The sequence below is a fragment of the Nelumbo lutea genome, chromosome 8 (genome assembly GCF_056320005.1).
Source record: "Nelumbo lutea isolate HS-2025 chromosome 8, American lotus-T2T, whole genome shotgun sequence".
Taxonomy (NCBI): domain Eukaryota; kingdom Viridiplantae; phylum Streptophyta; class Magnoliopsida; order Proteales; family Nelumbonaceae; genus Nelumbo; species Nelumbo lutea.
The window spans coordinates 32,467,030-32,482,130 of record NC_142691.1 but is presented as its reverse complement, the minus strand read 5'-3'; the positions used below and the strand labels follow the sequence as shown (position 1 = coordinate 32,482,130).

Sequence of the window (15,101 nt, the reverse complement as noted above, 5' to 3'; positions counted from 1 at the left end):
TGTTTCTCTAAATCCCCGGCAACGGCGCCAAAAACTTGATGTGTGGCTCATTGTGACACTAGCAAGTGCACTAGCCGTTCAAGTAATAAAGTAGAGAGTGAAGTATCGTTCCCACGAGGATTTAGGAAACAATTACCAATACTAAATTGAGCACTTCTTATCTGATCAACAAATAAATCAAAACTCTAATGAAAGCTAAGAAATCCTAAATTAAAATCTATCTAAATCATTGGCCCAATTGCCTTCAAATCAGGTTAGAAGAGTAAACAGTAAATGTCAATCTCAGAATTCAGCAATCTATCAATTTGGATCATTCGAATAAATCATGATTGAGCCTTGGTTTGGTGAAACCCCAAGGTCATGAACAGCCTTTCTCAAGCGCATGTTCATCCTATGCATGAGTGACGGTTCTTCTATCTCTAGCAAGAATCTAATCCCCATGCATGCATTTCTTCAAACACTTCTAAGGCATCAATTCAAATCTGAATTGATCACCAACTGAATTGTGCAAGTTATCTCTAACCTTGCACTCAATTCAGTTCTTGAATAGTAGATCTGAATTCCTAGAGTCTCTCTCAAGCACTCTAGGAATTCCAAGCTGTAGATTAATTCGCCCAATCTGAAAATTGCAGATCTGAATTCTCTTTCAAGCAATTCAGATCTTGCAATCTCAGATCTGAGAATTCAGATCTGAGTTTTGAAGGTTAGTTGGCCGAATTAATCTACAATCACACCCTTATTCAAGAAACTTCAAGTACAATGCATGACCATTTGAATGAATCAAAAAGAATTAGATTGCTGAACTGAAATTTTACAAGCTGAAATACATCAAGGAAGAATGGAAACAAGGAGAAAGAAGAAAGAAAATATAACAAAGAAACTGAATTCAAATCAAAAGAGAATGAAACTACAAATGATTTATTACAAAAGATCTTTGAATCCCAAACCCTCAAATTCGAACTCACCTTCTCTTCTAGCTTGCTTGTCTTGAACTTCCTTCAGCCTTTCTTCTTCTTCTTCCTTGCGCCTAGCCTTCTTCTCTTCTCTTCTCTCAAGGTGGCCGAACCTCTAAGAGTGGGAGAGCCTTCCTCTCAAGCAATTGAACAACTTTCTCCCCTCCTAGAGGCCTCCTTATATAGTTTTTCAAGGGGGCTCTTGCCCCTTCTTGAAGCCTCTAGAATGGGGTGTATTACACCCCTCATGAACCTTCTAGAGTGCTCCCTCCTTCTCTTCAAGAAACTCCTAGAAGTTGCCGCCCCTAGCTCCCTTTGGGCTGCTATTTGGGCTACAATTTAGCTTGCTTTTGAGCTCATGTGGGCTACACTCTAGGCTGTTATTTGGGCTAAAAATGGGCTGGGCCGAAATTTCCTTCTTGCTAGGCTTCTTCCCTTGGATTTTCCAAAGAGTTTCACTTGCTCTTCTTGGGCCGAATGAAATTCTCTTGCTCTCATGGCTGGGCCGGGCTGATCTTGATAAATTTTGGGTTTTCTTTTCTTGCTTTTGCCTTCTTTTTGTTGATTTGGCTCCCCTGAAATCTTTCTTGCAATCAAGATAAAATAGAGCAAAATTTAATTAAACCATCATAAAATTTCATGCAAAAACCTCATAAAATATAGATAAATTGTAGGTTCATCACATAGCTACACACTTGAGTTCGAATTATTATTAGTGCTCTCCATGAATTTGTTATCATCAAAACACATAGGCTCAACAATTGTGGGTTGACCCATCTTACCCAAATAGTTGAACCACTAACCCACATACTTAGGAGAAAAGTTTTATTTCCAGGTTGGTTTTAAATGTTATATTCGATTTCATCATAAATAAAAGTATTTCTTGTTTATCATACTTAACTTTTTATTTAATACAACAAATATATAATATTATAGATGTGCCCAAAATATTTTGTTTTATATTTATGTATTTTATCTATTTTAAATTTTTTGTATTCAGTTTATTATGGCATAGTTGGTTGACTTGTTTGACTCAAATGGTTGAATTGCTTACCCACCACCTCAAAAAGCAATTTCATTTTAAGATTAGTTTCAAAATTATAAGTTTTTTATTATTAAAATTATTTTTCATAGATTTAGCTAGTGGAATTTAATGATGAAGAACAAAAACACCTTGAATATGAGATTATTTAATAGTTTATATATAGGACTTAATGAGAGAGACTACCACAAACTAAAAAGTAAATTCAAATTACAATTTCTGCCCTTGCAATAGAGGGGCCAAATTAAGAGGGGTAGTTTGGTCAAGAAAAAGTCAGGAATCATTAGAGAGCTATTCTAATCCTTATGTTCTTGTAACTTGTTCTTCAAGAAAGTTTAACCAAAGAGGCAAGGATTTTAACTTCTCAATGATAGCTAAGATCATCATTCTACTAGGGATGTTGCATGTTAGTGGGTCTTGTTAGGTGGTAAACCCTCACTAACCTGACCCTATCAGATTAGGATGGGGTCGGTCTTAATCGGGTATCGGGTCAGGTTCGGGTTGGGGTAAGCCTGTATTGACCCGAGCCATTGACACTGCAGCCTTGAAGATATTGGTATATATAATATCAATTCAATTCGATATAGGTATGCTATAGATGAGGCTGGATGAGGTGGGTTCAGTACCCCTCTTCATTTAGTCGGATCGGGTCTTGTTCGGATTTAGGTAAACCTGTACTCCCAATACGTTGACATCCCTACCCTCTACCACCCCAATGACATTTTTCCACCTTGATTAGTTGAAGTTGATTCTTCATGAAAAATGTTGCACTTCAACAGCCTATACTATCTAATTTATTGAATTTTCATATTTCTTTGTATTTTTCTATTTTAAAAAGTTTATTATTTAACTATGATATTATGCGTTGACACACATAAACCTAGATGGTTGAACCATTGACCTGCGAGTCAAATAAGAAAATAGTTTCATTTGTAGGTCTTTTGTAATTCATTTCTATCATTAATGAGAATGCTTCATATTTGTCATACTTAATTTTTGTTTAATATGAAAAATTTATAATATTAGAGATGTGAATAAAGTTTTGTACAAATTTTCTTTGTTTTTGTATTTTTATTTTTTCTTTAAACTTTAGTATTAAATGGTTGAATTTGATTACCTCACACTTAAAAAACCAATTTAATTTCTAGGTCAATTTTACAAGTATAATAGAAGTTTTAACACTATTAAAGTTATTTTTTTTTATGAATTTAATGATAAAAAACAAAAATACCTCAAATATGAAATTCAATAAATTAAAAACATAATATCCAAATTACAGTTTCTGCCCTAGAGCCAGAGGGACCAAACATTTTAGTCCAAATTTCCAAAAGCCTCGGAGAACTATTCCCGCTTTATATATTATAGAAGATAATAGATAAACATAAATTAAAAGTATACAACATTTTAATCAATTTAAGCAATTTATTAAATAATGGTATTCAATATCTGAATTCAATTCTTATCAGATATAAATTCCACAAGTTTTGAATTTCAATCTGAACCTTAACCAATCAAATGCAATTCCACAAGTTTTGAATTTGAATCTGAACCTTAACCAATCAAATGCGGATATAGGTTTCCGATTTGATCCGATCCGTTTCACAGTCCTGACTGTGAACTCCTCTGTTGGGTGCATTCCATAACTTGTCTGCGTTTTATTGGACCCTTTCATTGAAGCTCGATTTTGCGGATGAAGTACGCCCTAAATGGTGGGTTGAAATCTAAACTGGATACCATTGACCAACACCTCTAAACTCTAAAATATTAAAAATTGCATCAAATCTATCAGAACTCAGAAGCTAAAGCTACCTAAACATTGATAAAAGCTTGATAACAACACATACATCTATAATCTATAACGTGGCTTCAAACCAGACGAGATAGATACTAATGTCTAGCACCTTAGATCCCCTAGAAACTAGCTTAGCTCTCAGCCTCTCAAGACTCAAGGGAGAGTTGGAAAATGGAACTTGTTAGAGAGATCTCCACAAACGACAATATAGGGCAGGCTTGCAGTTAATGTGGAGTTCACCTTTTTCATGCATTGCTTTTACAGGGATAAGAAGCCAATCCCCACACAAACTGAAATGCGATATCTACCTCTTTTAGAAGCATTTTGACACTTGGATAAGCTACCATAAACAGAGCTCATGCATTAATGGAATTCTCCCAAATTTGGATTCTGACGAGACCTTGTGAAAATCTTTTCCCTAGATATGTTTTATAACCTTATTAATAAATAAAAGGGACTCAACCATCTTTACCCTAGTCTCTCTCTCTCATCAGCTCCATAAATTTGACTTCCAAATGTAGAGGAAATTCAGTTGAAAAGGGCTGAAAAATCCACAATTCAATTTCAAACTAGCCATACAAAGAAAGAGTTGAACTCTGAACGCATTTCCAACATCCTTTTACAAAGAATAAAAAGATCAAAACAGGGGAGGAAAAAGGTTTATAATTTTCCGTTTTCTTCCTTCTTCCTCCTGTAACATCCACTGTGATATAGAGACTGGCCCATATAAATTACAACACAAAGCCGCCCCATTAATTGGGTCTCCTGTTAAAATCCGGTCAGCCGCCTCGATCCTCAGATACCCAGAAGAGAAAAAGAGATTTTTAAAGAAAAAAAAAAAACAGAGAAAAAGAAAACTAATCCCCATCACTAATCGCTGGCTGAAGAAAAAACTTAACGTGGGTCTATAATCAAACAAGGAAAATTGATTGATTGATAGAAACTGAAACTCTTTCCATTTCTTCAGAAATAGAAATCGAAGTCTAGATCATAACAAGGAAATTTGAAATAAGTATATCAGCCATGAGATGAGGATGAAGAAGGTTGGTGTTGAAGTGGAGGAGGGTGATGTTGAAGTGAAGGAGGTTGATGTTGCAGTGGAGGGAGAAGTTGGTGGCGTTGATGCACCTGGCTTTGACCATGACGATTTCCGCTGCTGCTGCCGCCGTTGTTATTGTTGTTGTTGCTGTTATTCTGAGTTATAAAAGGGTGACGTAGCAATTGGGCAGCCGTCCGTCTCATCGCCGGATCTTTTTGCAGGCAACATGACATGAAGTCGCGAAACTCTTTCGACGCCGTGTGCGGCGCCTCCGGTGGCGGGGATATGCAAATTGCCACCATCAAGCTAGCCCAGTCGCCATTCCGATTGACGGTAAATGGGAACCGACCCATGTAGAACTCCAATATGCTAACACCAAAACTCCAAATGTCTCCGGCGTAACCATCGTAGATACCATGATTGAGATCGGTGTTGATCCGTTCCGGACTCATGTAAGCGATGGTCCCGACCGACGAATTGCACGGATCCATGGTTTGGGCTAGGATCCGGCTGACCCCGAAATCCGCGATCTTGACCTGCCGGCGGCCGTTGATGAGCAGATTCGACGGCTTGATATCACGATGCACGATCTTGCGACGGTGTAAGTAGGCAAGGCCGGAGAGGATCTGGCGGGCAAGATCGGCAAGAGCTGGTTCCTGGGGGATGTGGGTCCCCTCAAGAGATCCACCGTCCATGTACTCTAGGAGGACCTGGATCTCGCCGGCGTGGTCGAACATGTCATGGCACCTGACGACGTTGGGGTCGTCAACGTTGCGGAGGATCTCGATTTCTCGACAGATCTGGCGACGAACGCCATCATCGTGGGTTCCGTAGATCACCTTGAGGGCGTAGAACCTACCGGTGCGTCGGTGTCGTACCTTGTAAACGGTGCCGCCGCTGCCGCTGCCGATTCGGTGGACTCTGTCGAGCTCAGAAAAGCTGACGGGGGGATGCTGGGGGTTCTGGTTCTGTTGGGTGGAGGATGAAGGGGCCGAGTTGGGGCCGGGAGGGAGAGGAAGAGGCACAGCAAAAGATGGGTCGCGTTGAGGGAGAGGAAGGGTCAGGTCTGGCCTCCGCCGAGGGCGATTCGTGGTGGAGCTGGGTGGTGGGGGTAGAACCGGTCTCATGACTCAATAGTGGAGCTTGATTGATGGTGGGTTTGGCTTGGTTCGATTAGGTTTTCTCATTCTCTCATCTCTTCTCCTCCGTATTGTTATTTGATGGCCTCTAAATCCTTGGTTCTTGCACCCATGAAACGGGTTCAGGGTCTTCGTAGAAAGAGAAGAAGAGAAATTTCTGGGAAAGAAAGGGAAGAAGAACAAAGGAAGGAAAAGAGAAAGGGAATTTCAAGACGAAGAAGAGGACGAAGAAAGAATTTTTATTTTTAATTTTATATTATTTTTGGGTATATGGGGAAATGAGAAAGGCAAGAGAGAGACAGCTGATGAGAGAGAGAGAGAGAGAGAGAGAGGGGGGGGGGGGATTATATTGGAGAGGTAGTTATCAAGAGGGAATCGAGATTTCAAGACAGGAGATCTGTCTTCTTCTCTTACAAAACCCTGTTAAAAGCTTAGCCTTTTCTAACCATCTTACATCCATTGGCTCAGTTGATGATGGTGCATCTGGCTTTATCTATTGATCTGATCTCTCTTATGTGATTAAAGTGCTTCTTCTTCATTCATTGATCTATTATTTCTTTTTTACTTGAGATAGTAATGGTAACAGAGTCTGCACAAATAAATTATGTGCAGATAAGTTGTGTAGAGGGACCCATTAGAAAAGTAATATAGCAAAAAAAGAGAAATTAGGGTAGATTCATATATCTGGAAATCATGCTTATGAAACACATCATCAACACATGACATTTAATGTTACAGATGGGTCCCCACATCTAGCATTGTATATTATATCTTTTCTTTCTAGATGCTAAATTCTTGCCCAAAATCTGATGATAATAGAACCACATTATTCCAATTGGGATAATCTAATTGGGTGAGGTTCATCTATTAGGCATCAAGAATTTTTGCATTTAGATGTGAATATGTTAAATTTTAACGAGGCTTTTTTTCCCAATCCAAGTAAAGGGTTTCATTTTTTTATGCAGAATAAAGTCTTGAGTTGGTGGTGGATGAATGATAAGAGAAGGAAATACTATAAAAAGGAATTGGTTTATGTGAAAAGAACTAAGATATGGAATGGGTGGAAATGGGTCTATTGAATTGAATCACAAGTAATTTTTATTAACACTCTTTTATTTTTGGATTATATTTCATAATTATCTCGGCTGGGTAAATAAAGGAAAACGAATTATTTCTTTAGAAGATGATATTCAATAGGAAAACATATCACATTCTTAATTTTTTTTTGATCTTTTGCTTAACTTGAAGATAACTGAATATGAATGGTTGAAAAAATATATGATTCATGAGGATCGATCTCTATTTAGAAAATGATTTATGGAAACCTGAAAGGAATGCCATTTTTCTTTGGTTAGTGTTTGCTTTTCTAAAAAAAAATATGCTTATTTTTCACGGCTGTTTACATGCAACCAAACACCTACCAATTTTCAGAGAGAGAGAAAGAAAGAGAAAGAGATTGTAACTGGTATAGGCATCAATCAAATAACCCTTAATTGTCCCATTTGCCAGTAAAACTTTAACAATACAGTGAACTAGATGGAGAAATAAAACAAGTTATTGCCTTGTGAAGAATTACAGTGAACCAGATGAAGAATTGTCCAATTGCCTTTCATATCAGTGAATCCTGACCCACTTGATAATAGGACATGATAATAAAGATGTAAAGGAGGAAGTAAACTTGCTAGAATAATTCAAAAGGCAGAGTTGGGCAGGGTATGGAATTCTCTTCCATCTCCCTCTCTCTCTCCCAATTGCTTTACTGCCTTTTCTTCTAAATGGTGGCCTAACATAATTCCACAACATCTTACCTGGAATAAGGTCACAATATCATGGTCTCTACATAAGCAGAGAAGAAAAGCAACAATTCTCTCCTAAATAAAATCTAGCATTTGAACTAGGCTGATAAGAAAGAAGAACAAAAATGTAGTATCTGTTTGGATTTTAAAGTAGAGATCAGCTACAACATGATTGAACAAACCTATTTTAAGATTATATTCTAAAAGGGTATCAACCTTTTGGGAGCACATTAGCATCCATGGTGGACTCACGTCCCCTTTTGTAAGATTAAGCTTTGTAAGAACCATTCTCCATGGATTCCTAACCAAACAGAATGTCCATAAAAAATCTTTGCTTTATAGTCTTGTCTGACTTCTCAAATCTTTGAGTGGCCAGTCGGCTTGGGGATGGATCATGGATAGCTGGAATTGTTGCCTAGATGATGTAGATTTGGAATCCTTCTGGGTCATGACTTTGGTGGGGGCTTGTGCTGACAGCCCAAAATGGGCCCACTTCATTCTCTTTTCAGGTGGCTAGTTTTGGCCCAATTACTATCGTCATGTGAAAAGAAGGATTCATTTCTTCAGCACTCATTTATAAAATGTCACTATTGGGCAACCAGCCAACCAGTCATTGGGCTAATGTGGGGACACCACACAGGTGGCTGGTCCAAACAGCCCCTCAGCAGATGAACAGTCTAAACTCTAGAGAAATAATGCCATAGAATGATAGAAGTGTGTTCTGGCTCTGGCCGGGTTGGCTGGGCGGATAAAACACCCTTTAGGCTGCCCGGTTCGTATAAACATTGACTTGGTCAAACCTGTTTCAAATGCACTAATTAATGTTTTAACCTATTATAGCTATTGTTTTAAGCTCATTTTGGTATGAAATAAATTGAAAACCTAAAACAAAATTGTTTTTTCCATTTTTAATTTAAATATTCAAACCGGGTAATCGGACCCATTTGATTGTTAGACCGGACGGACCACTCAATTGAATTGAACCGTCCAACCCTCGATCGGGCTGAAGCTTTCCTAAATTCCCTATCTCACAGCCCACTGTCCACGAAGGTTTCTTAAAGAACACTGATTCACAGAGTCACGAGCATCTGAGTGCAGTCCTGAGATCGGGTAATTTTAAGTGGGACCCACCACTGTACGGAAAAAAGGTACGTGTTCATGCAGGTGTTGCACTAGTGCCATGCATCAATCCATTCCATCCATTTCATAGGAATTTGGAAACCCACTGAATTGGTCACATTAAAATTTGTTTTTCTTTTATGTCGTCCCCTTTGACAATCAGGTGCGCGCTCACACGGCAAGAGCGGTGTGCTAGCCCCTTACCATGCGAGCGCTCCCACAACATATATTTTTCTGTGGTTGTAGAGGTTCTGTGGGCTGAACCTAGGCAAGTGAGAAGGGGTCGTGGAATTGTTTTCAGGACTCAGGAGCGTGAATTAAATATTTTTTCTGATTAGGACTTCAATGCCCTGAAATCTAAAAACATGGTCAGAATTCTCCCATAAATAAATAAACAATGATAGGGTCCCCTTTTGAAAATAAAAGAAAATGTGGGGTTCAATATATTTAAATATGATGGATGGATTCACCGATCAGCCAATTTGGTTAAATTTCCTAAACACTGGTTGATATTAAGGAAGACCTTAGATTGGAATCTACTAATTAACATTTGTAATACTAATCTAATGTCTAAGCATTAGAGAAGCCTAAAGCCTTGCTTTATAATATAAATACAAAGTAAGGTGGGATTGCTTTATAATATAAATACAAAGTCTAAGCATGTGATTTGGAGAAGAGAAGCCTAAAGCCTTGCTTATACTCCAGTTTTTCATGGTCCAAGTAAGGTGGGAACTCAAATTGGGCCGGGCCCAGGTGTGGCTTTTTCGGTCGTAGTCTTCCAGTAAGCTTCTATCCAACAAGCCTCTGCCACCTGGCAAAAACTATCACTTTCTCATTTTTATTGTATGAAAACAACTAAGTAAACAATTTAAAAAGGTCAGTCTGAGAAAAGAGATGCAATATACAATTGTAGGTTAATTGAGTCAATTCTCTTCTATCTAGATGACCCCGAGGGCCAATATTCTTTCAATTGGAGAAACCAAGCGTTCAATCCTAACCGTTGATCGGAGATTCATGCCATATATGTCCACGTGTCAAATTGGATCTGATTTCAGGGAGGTGATAATACACGGCAGGGGTGCATCTTTAGTCTAAACATGATTCCAATCCAACGTTCCAAAGCGTTGTGAGACCCAAGTCGAGGCATTAGTTATACGGTTCGATGGGTTCTAAATCATAACTGTTGTATGCTAAGTTGAGAGAGAGAGAGAGAGAGAGAGGAGTCTCAAGTTATAGAGGCTCAATATCAACCACACGACATTGTTGACCACCGAGTGCATCTAATTCACAAGTACCACGTGTCGATAATGGCTCTTCTTCGACATTTTCAATTTCAAGTCAACAAAGTTGGAGAAGCCACGTGGCAATTATTTCACCACAACTCAAGCTTCTGGTCCATGTATCACAAAACCAGAATTAATTCTGGTGTCTCATTCTCTCGTTGTATTTGCCACGTGGCAATGACATGGAGTAGGAAACCGGAGCTGGGTGTAATCTACATGAACCCATGTCGTGGATTTAAACGGTGTTGATGTTGATGTAAGCAACAAAAGTAGGGTGATTCTGTCAATGACATGTATGACTTTTGGTGGGATATATAGATGCAAGATCAACGGTGCTGAACGTGCTTGACAATTTAATTTGACAAGGGGAGGAATAAGTGGGAAAAGGCTTTGTTAAGCAGTTTCCCGTTAGGAAGAAGCTAAGAAGGCTTCGGTGAGAGTCTCATCTCGCAGTTTCGTTCTATATAATTTATAAACACGAGCGTTGAAAGAGCCAAAAAGAGCCAAACGTCTTGCTCTCTGTGTAATGGAAGGAGAGAATGATTCAAAGTTGGAGGGTGTGTTAGGGGAAATGAGCTGACTATGGAGACCCAAACGACAAAAGTCTTTTTGTCAGAGGGGACTGTAGCCTAGTCCCTCTCACCACTCAACAAAATCTTAAATTCTCTCTTTCTCTCTCTCTAGATCTCTCTCTAAGTGGGTTCTGATAGTAGTTTCCATGACGTTTCTCCTGTAGACCTTCCAATCTGATTGGAGTCATACACATCTCAAACCTCTGATTTTTTGTTTATATGTTTCTTCTCAAAGGGTGATTTGAATATTTCCAAGGAATGAGTCTCTCTCTCTCCTATGTAGTCAGTTGGATAATGGGGTAGTTGTGAATTGTGTGTTGTGGGAAGTTGGGAAGTAAGACATCGGGCTTTGTCTCATTAAGAAAGATAGGAAGGGTAGAAAGGAAGAAAACATTCATTGGAAGCTTTAAAAGGTGGAATTTCAAGAAAAGTAGAAAATCTCTGTGAGATAGGAGAATTGTCATGATGATATTCCTCATCCAATAATAATGATAAAACTTTGATATCTTTCTGGTTCCATGGAAGCTTTCTCCATTATGTCTTCCGTAAGAAAATCGTAGTGGCCAATAATGTTAGGATATGATAATTTAATATAAGGACTCAATATAGTAAGAAAGAAATATCAATAGAAAAATTCAGGAGGAGGATTATAAGAATGTGAAGTTTATTCGATAGGTTGTCTCATCAGGTTTGACCCTAGAGCAGACCCAGAGGCCAGAAGCCCACCATTTTGAGACTGATATAATATTAACCAATTCCTTAATAAAAAAGAATATACACGCTCATTCTTATAATCCAGGCTTCGCTCTGGTTAGTCTAACCAGGTCAGGGGTTTTTAAACTCAGGCTCACCTGTTTCTAGCATTAATGGTTTAACCAATGTTGTGAGCGTCAGAGGGGACAGAAAATAAGGAGGAAGAGGGGGTGTTTCACAATATGGTTGATTTTGTTTTTTGAAAACAAAAACAATTGTCATTTCAGTAAAAACCATACAAATTTGATAATGGTGTAGTTACTTTTATTTTTAAAAACAAAACCAACCATGTTGTCGAATACTCCCTTAGTGGCTCGGTTTTATTGATTTATCGGCTGGTTAGGTTATTCAGTGCCCATAAAATCAATAATCAGTCAAAAGCTAGGGCTCAAAAAAGCTCATTAGGTGCAAAGTGCCAATCAGCTGGTTGGTAAGATTTCCTGTTGGTTGTAGTAGAGACTTTGGATTGAATCCCTCCTGGGTTGGAGGATGGACTACCTCCCCCAGTTGTGTCGCCCTTCAAAATATATAAAAAAGTTCATTAGGTAACAGAATAACCAGTCAACCACCTGGAACTCGTTTATCATCCTGAAGTGAGTTCTCTAGTATAATTTTTTCTAGAGATATTATCCATATTAGCTATCCATTTTTTTTTCTTTGTTCTTTTCAGATTTTTAGTCTCAATTTGTTTGCAATGCAAATTTCATTTAAATTGGTGTAAATGCATGGGATACAAATAGATTGAGTGTAAAGATGTAAAATAATGTGGTCCCGACCTTGTATGAAAGAGAATGGAGATAAAATGAGGATTATTTGTTTAAAAGTGAGGTAGAAAGCAAGGTGACGTTATATGAGAGGGAATTAAAAGAGGAAGGTGATACAAATTTTGTATCGGTTCTTGAGAAGCAAAATTTATATACAAATAAATACAAATAAGACAAAAAGTATAAATTTTGTATAAACATAAATGCAAATCATAACAAAAAACAAATAGATATAAAACTAAACCAAGTGTAATTTTTGTATTAAAAAAGAAAAAGGATTTGCACTGCAAACAAAGTATATGTTTGGTTCTGTTTATATTTATTGAGTAAACTTTTATTTACGGTGCCATATAGGTGCCCTGTCAGCAAATACCTCAGTAATTGTATTTGTGTGTAACGAAGTTTGCAAATACTTCAGTAAAAACAAACTTCGATTTCTATGCGTCTCTTCCGTTTCAAGAAGCTTCATTCTGGAGCTTCCTGAAACAAGTAGACGTTTATTGACATATTGCTGATATGGTGCCTAATAAAACCTATGTATCATAAACACCCTCAATAAATGCGTTTCTCTATATTGTAGTTACACAAATATAAAACATTTACCGAATAAACATAAACAAAACCAAACACCCTAAAAAGAACACCTTAATTAAAAAAAAAAAAAAACCTATAAAATTGAGCTTCATGGGGCAAGGGCTTTTAAGCTGAAAGCCTGTGGAAAGAATGCAGACTTATTAGTGCCCCTCTAGCCTCTAAAAATTATCTATGTAATAAATGTATCAGTACATGTTATCCTTCTTATTATATATATAGAGAGAGAAAGGGGACAAATTTGCTAGTTGAGTTGTCTAGGAAAGATGAATAGACAACCAAAGAATCTTTAGAATAAAGAGAGCCCAAAGCAGATCCACTTGATTACAGCATTTATGTCCTCCTTGTGTGGCAAATTTGAACCTTGCAGCCCTTAAATACGCTGAATGCTGAAACAAGAAATTGAGAAAACCCTAATTTAAGAGCTCTATTTTCAGATTTAAAATTGAAGTTGATTAAAGGGATGATTAGTGTGAACTCGCACACTATGGACCAATGGTCCACAAAATTCCTGTAGCCTCCAATAGTTTTTAACCACGTCACTTCAGGATATAAAAAACAATTAACGGAACTTGCCTTTAAACGGTGGTTCCCTTTATTTGACCTGTGCTAAAATAGAAAAAAAAGGGTCATTTACTAATATAGCGTTGTATAGTTTTAAGGATTTACTAAAATCTACCTTAATAAACTTAAACACCCCTTATAGTTTATAACTGTTTTACTTAATCAATCTTTCATTATATTGAAGTGGAAAGTGACAGTTTTGACCTTAGGATTTGTTTGGAGGAATATAATCGACAGAAAATGTATACAAATGGAAATGCTACTCTTGCCCCTAGTAAAACATGGGCAACAATTCTTTTGGATCAGTTTTATTCTCTATTCAAAGAAGGAAGACATGATGTTGCAAATTAACTAATAACATGGCATGCATTAATCTCTCTTCTTCATTTTACAAAAATCAAACATTGTGTGGTAGAACTGAAAATCAAACAATGGTTCATTTTAAAATCTCAATATGATGTTCTAGGGGTAATTTTTTCCTAAACATTTAGGATTTATCATGTAGTTTCCTGAACTGTGCCACCAGGGCTTCCTCCCCTTCTGTTGGGTCCTCAAATTTCTGAGACCTGTAACATTGAAAGATTACCGAATCGTATCACTACATCACATGCAAATCATAATATATGCAATGGTTCAAGTGTTGCTTGGTTGACTTCATTGGTAAGTTTTTTTTTTCATTGAAGTTTAGTTTTCTTACCTTTTTAGAACCTTTGATTTACTGATTTTTATTTTCTTTTTGTAGGTTGTAGACATGTGATCTTTGGACAAATATGCACTAGGAAAAGTTTTTGCTTCAACAACAAAGTAAGTTTCTATTACCTGGATTTTTGTAGGTTGTAGTTCTTTGCTACTAGAAAAAAACCAATTCCTATTCTCTGGATTTTCCACTAGATTCAGAATATACCTTGTTGGATTTGAAGCAAGGCTACCCATTTGAATTTGGTGTTGTCAACCTTAAAGAATCTCAACTAGATGGATGTTTTGGATTTGACTAAATCAACATTTCACTTGGAGTTTAGCCATGTGGAGGGATGTCCACCATTGAAGTTTGAATTCTTTAATTAGTAAGCCAATCCCATTATTGGAGCCTTCGGCCTCATGTTTGTTAATGAAAAAAGAAACTCAAGAAGAAGAAAAGGGTTTTCTCTCCCATTGAAGGGCTGACAATTAGCAACATGTGGAGTATTTTTGGGCTGCCAGTTCCAATGTAGAATTACAGTCAACAGCCATTAGCCCATAGCCTCCGTGCAGTACAAAAATAAAACAACAACAGGTTTTTCCCTAAGACATCATGGAGAACAAGTGAAATAGAGCATTTTTAATAATATTCTAAGACCAACAAGTTCTTGAATAACTTTTATTGATAAATGGTGGTGCTTTTTAATGGTAGAATATATACAATGATGACATACAACAAGTATAGTCACTATATGTGTACGTATAATCAGCCCAATTTTGCTCCTTTATCCCTTTATAAAATTGAATTGCAACTGCACAGTCTTCCTTTGATGCAAAAGGTATTCCCCCCCAAATCAAAGCTTCTTATTAATTCCACCACAAGCTAGGGAACCAGCTAGTGTAAGTGGCTACTTTTTAAATCACTGTGTTAGCCATATTTCTGCGACTTGAGTGGTTTTATGGATAGAAACAACTTTGAGATTGAGGGAAAAAAAAACTCTTGATTTTACCAAAGT

At 37.4% G+C, this 15,101-nt stretch overlaps 1 protein-coding gene across 1 annotated transcript; it reads right to left on the bottom strand.

Moving 5' to 3' along the window:
* Positions 1-4,314: 4,314 nt before the first annotated feature.
* Positions 4,315-6,553, bottom strand: LOC148843730 (mitogen-activated protein kinase kinase 5-like). The gene has a single exon (XM_088958633.1). The coding sequence runs from the start codon at positions 5,951-5,953 to the stop codon at positions 4,805-4,807; it is 1,149 nt and encodes a 382-aa protein (XP_088814759.1). The 5' UTR covers positions 5,954-6,553; the 3' UTR covers positions 4,315-4,804.
* Positions 6,554-15,101: the final 8,548 nt, after the last annotated feature.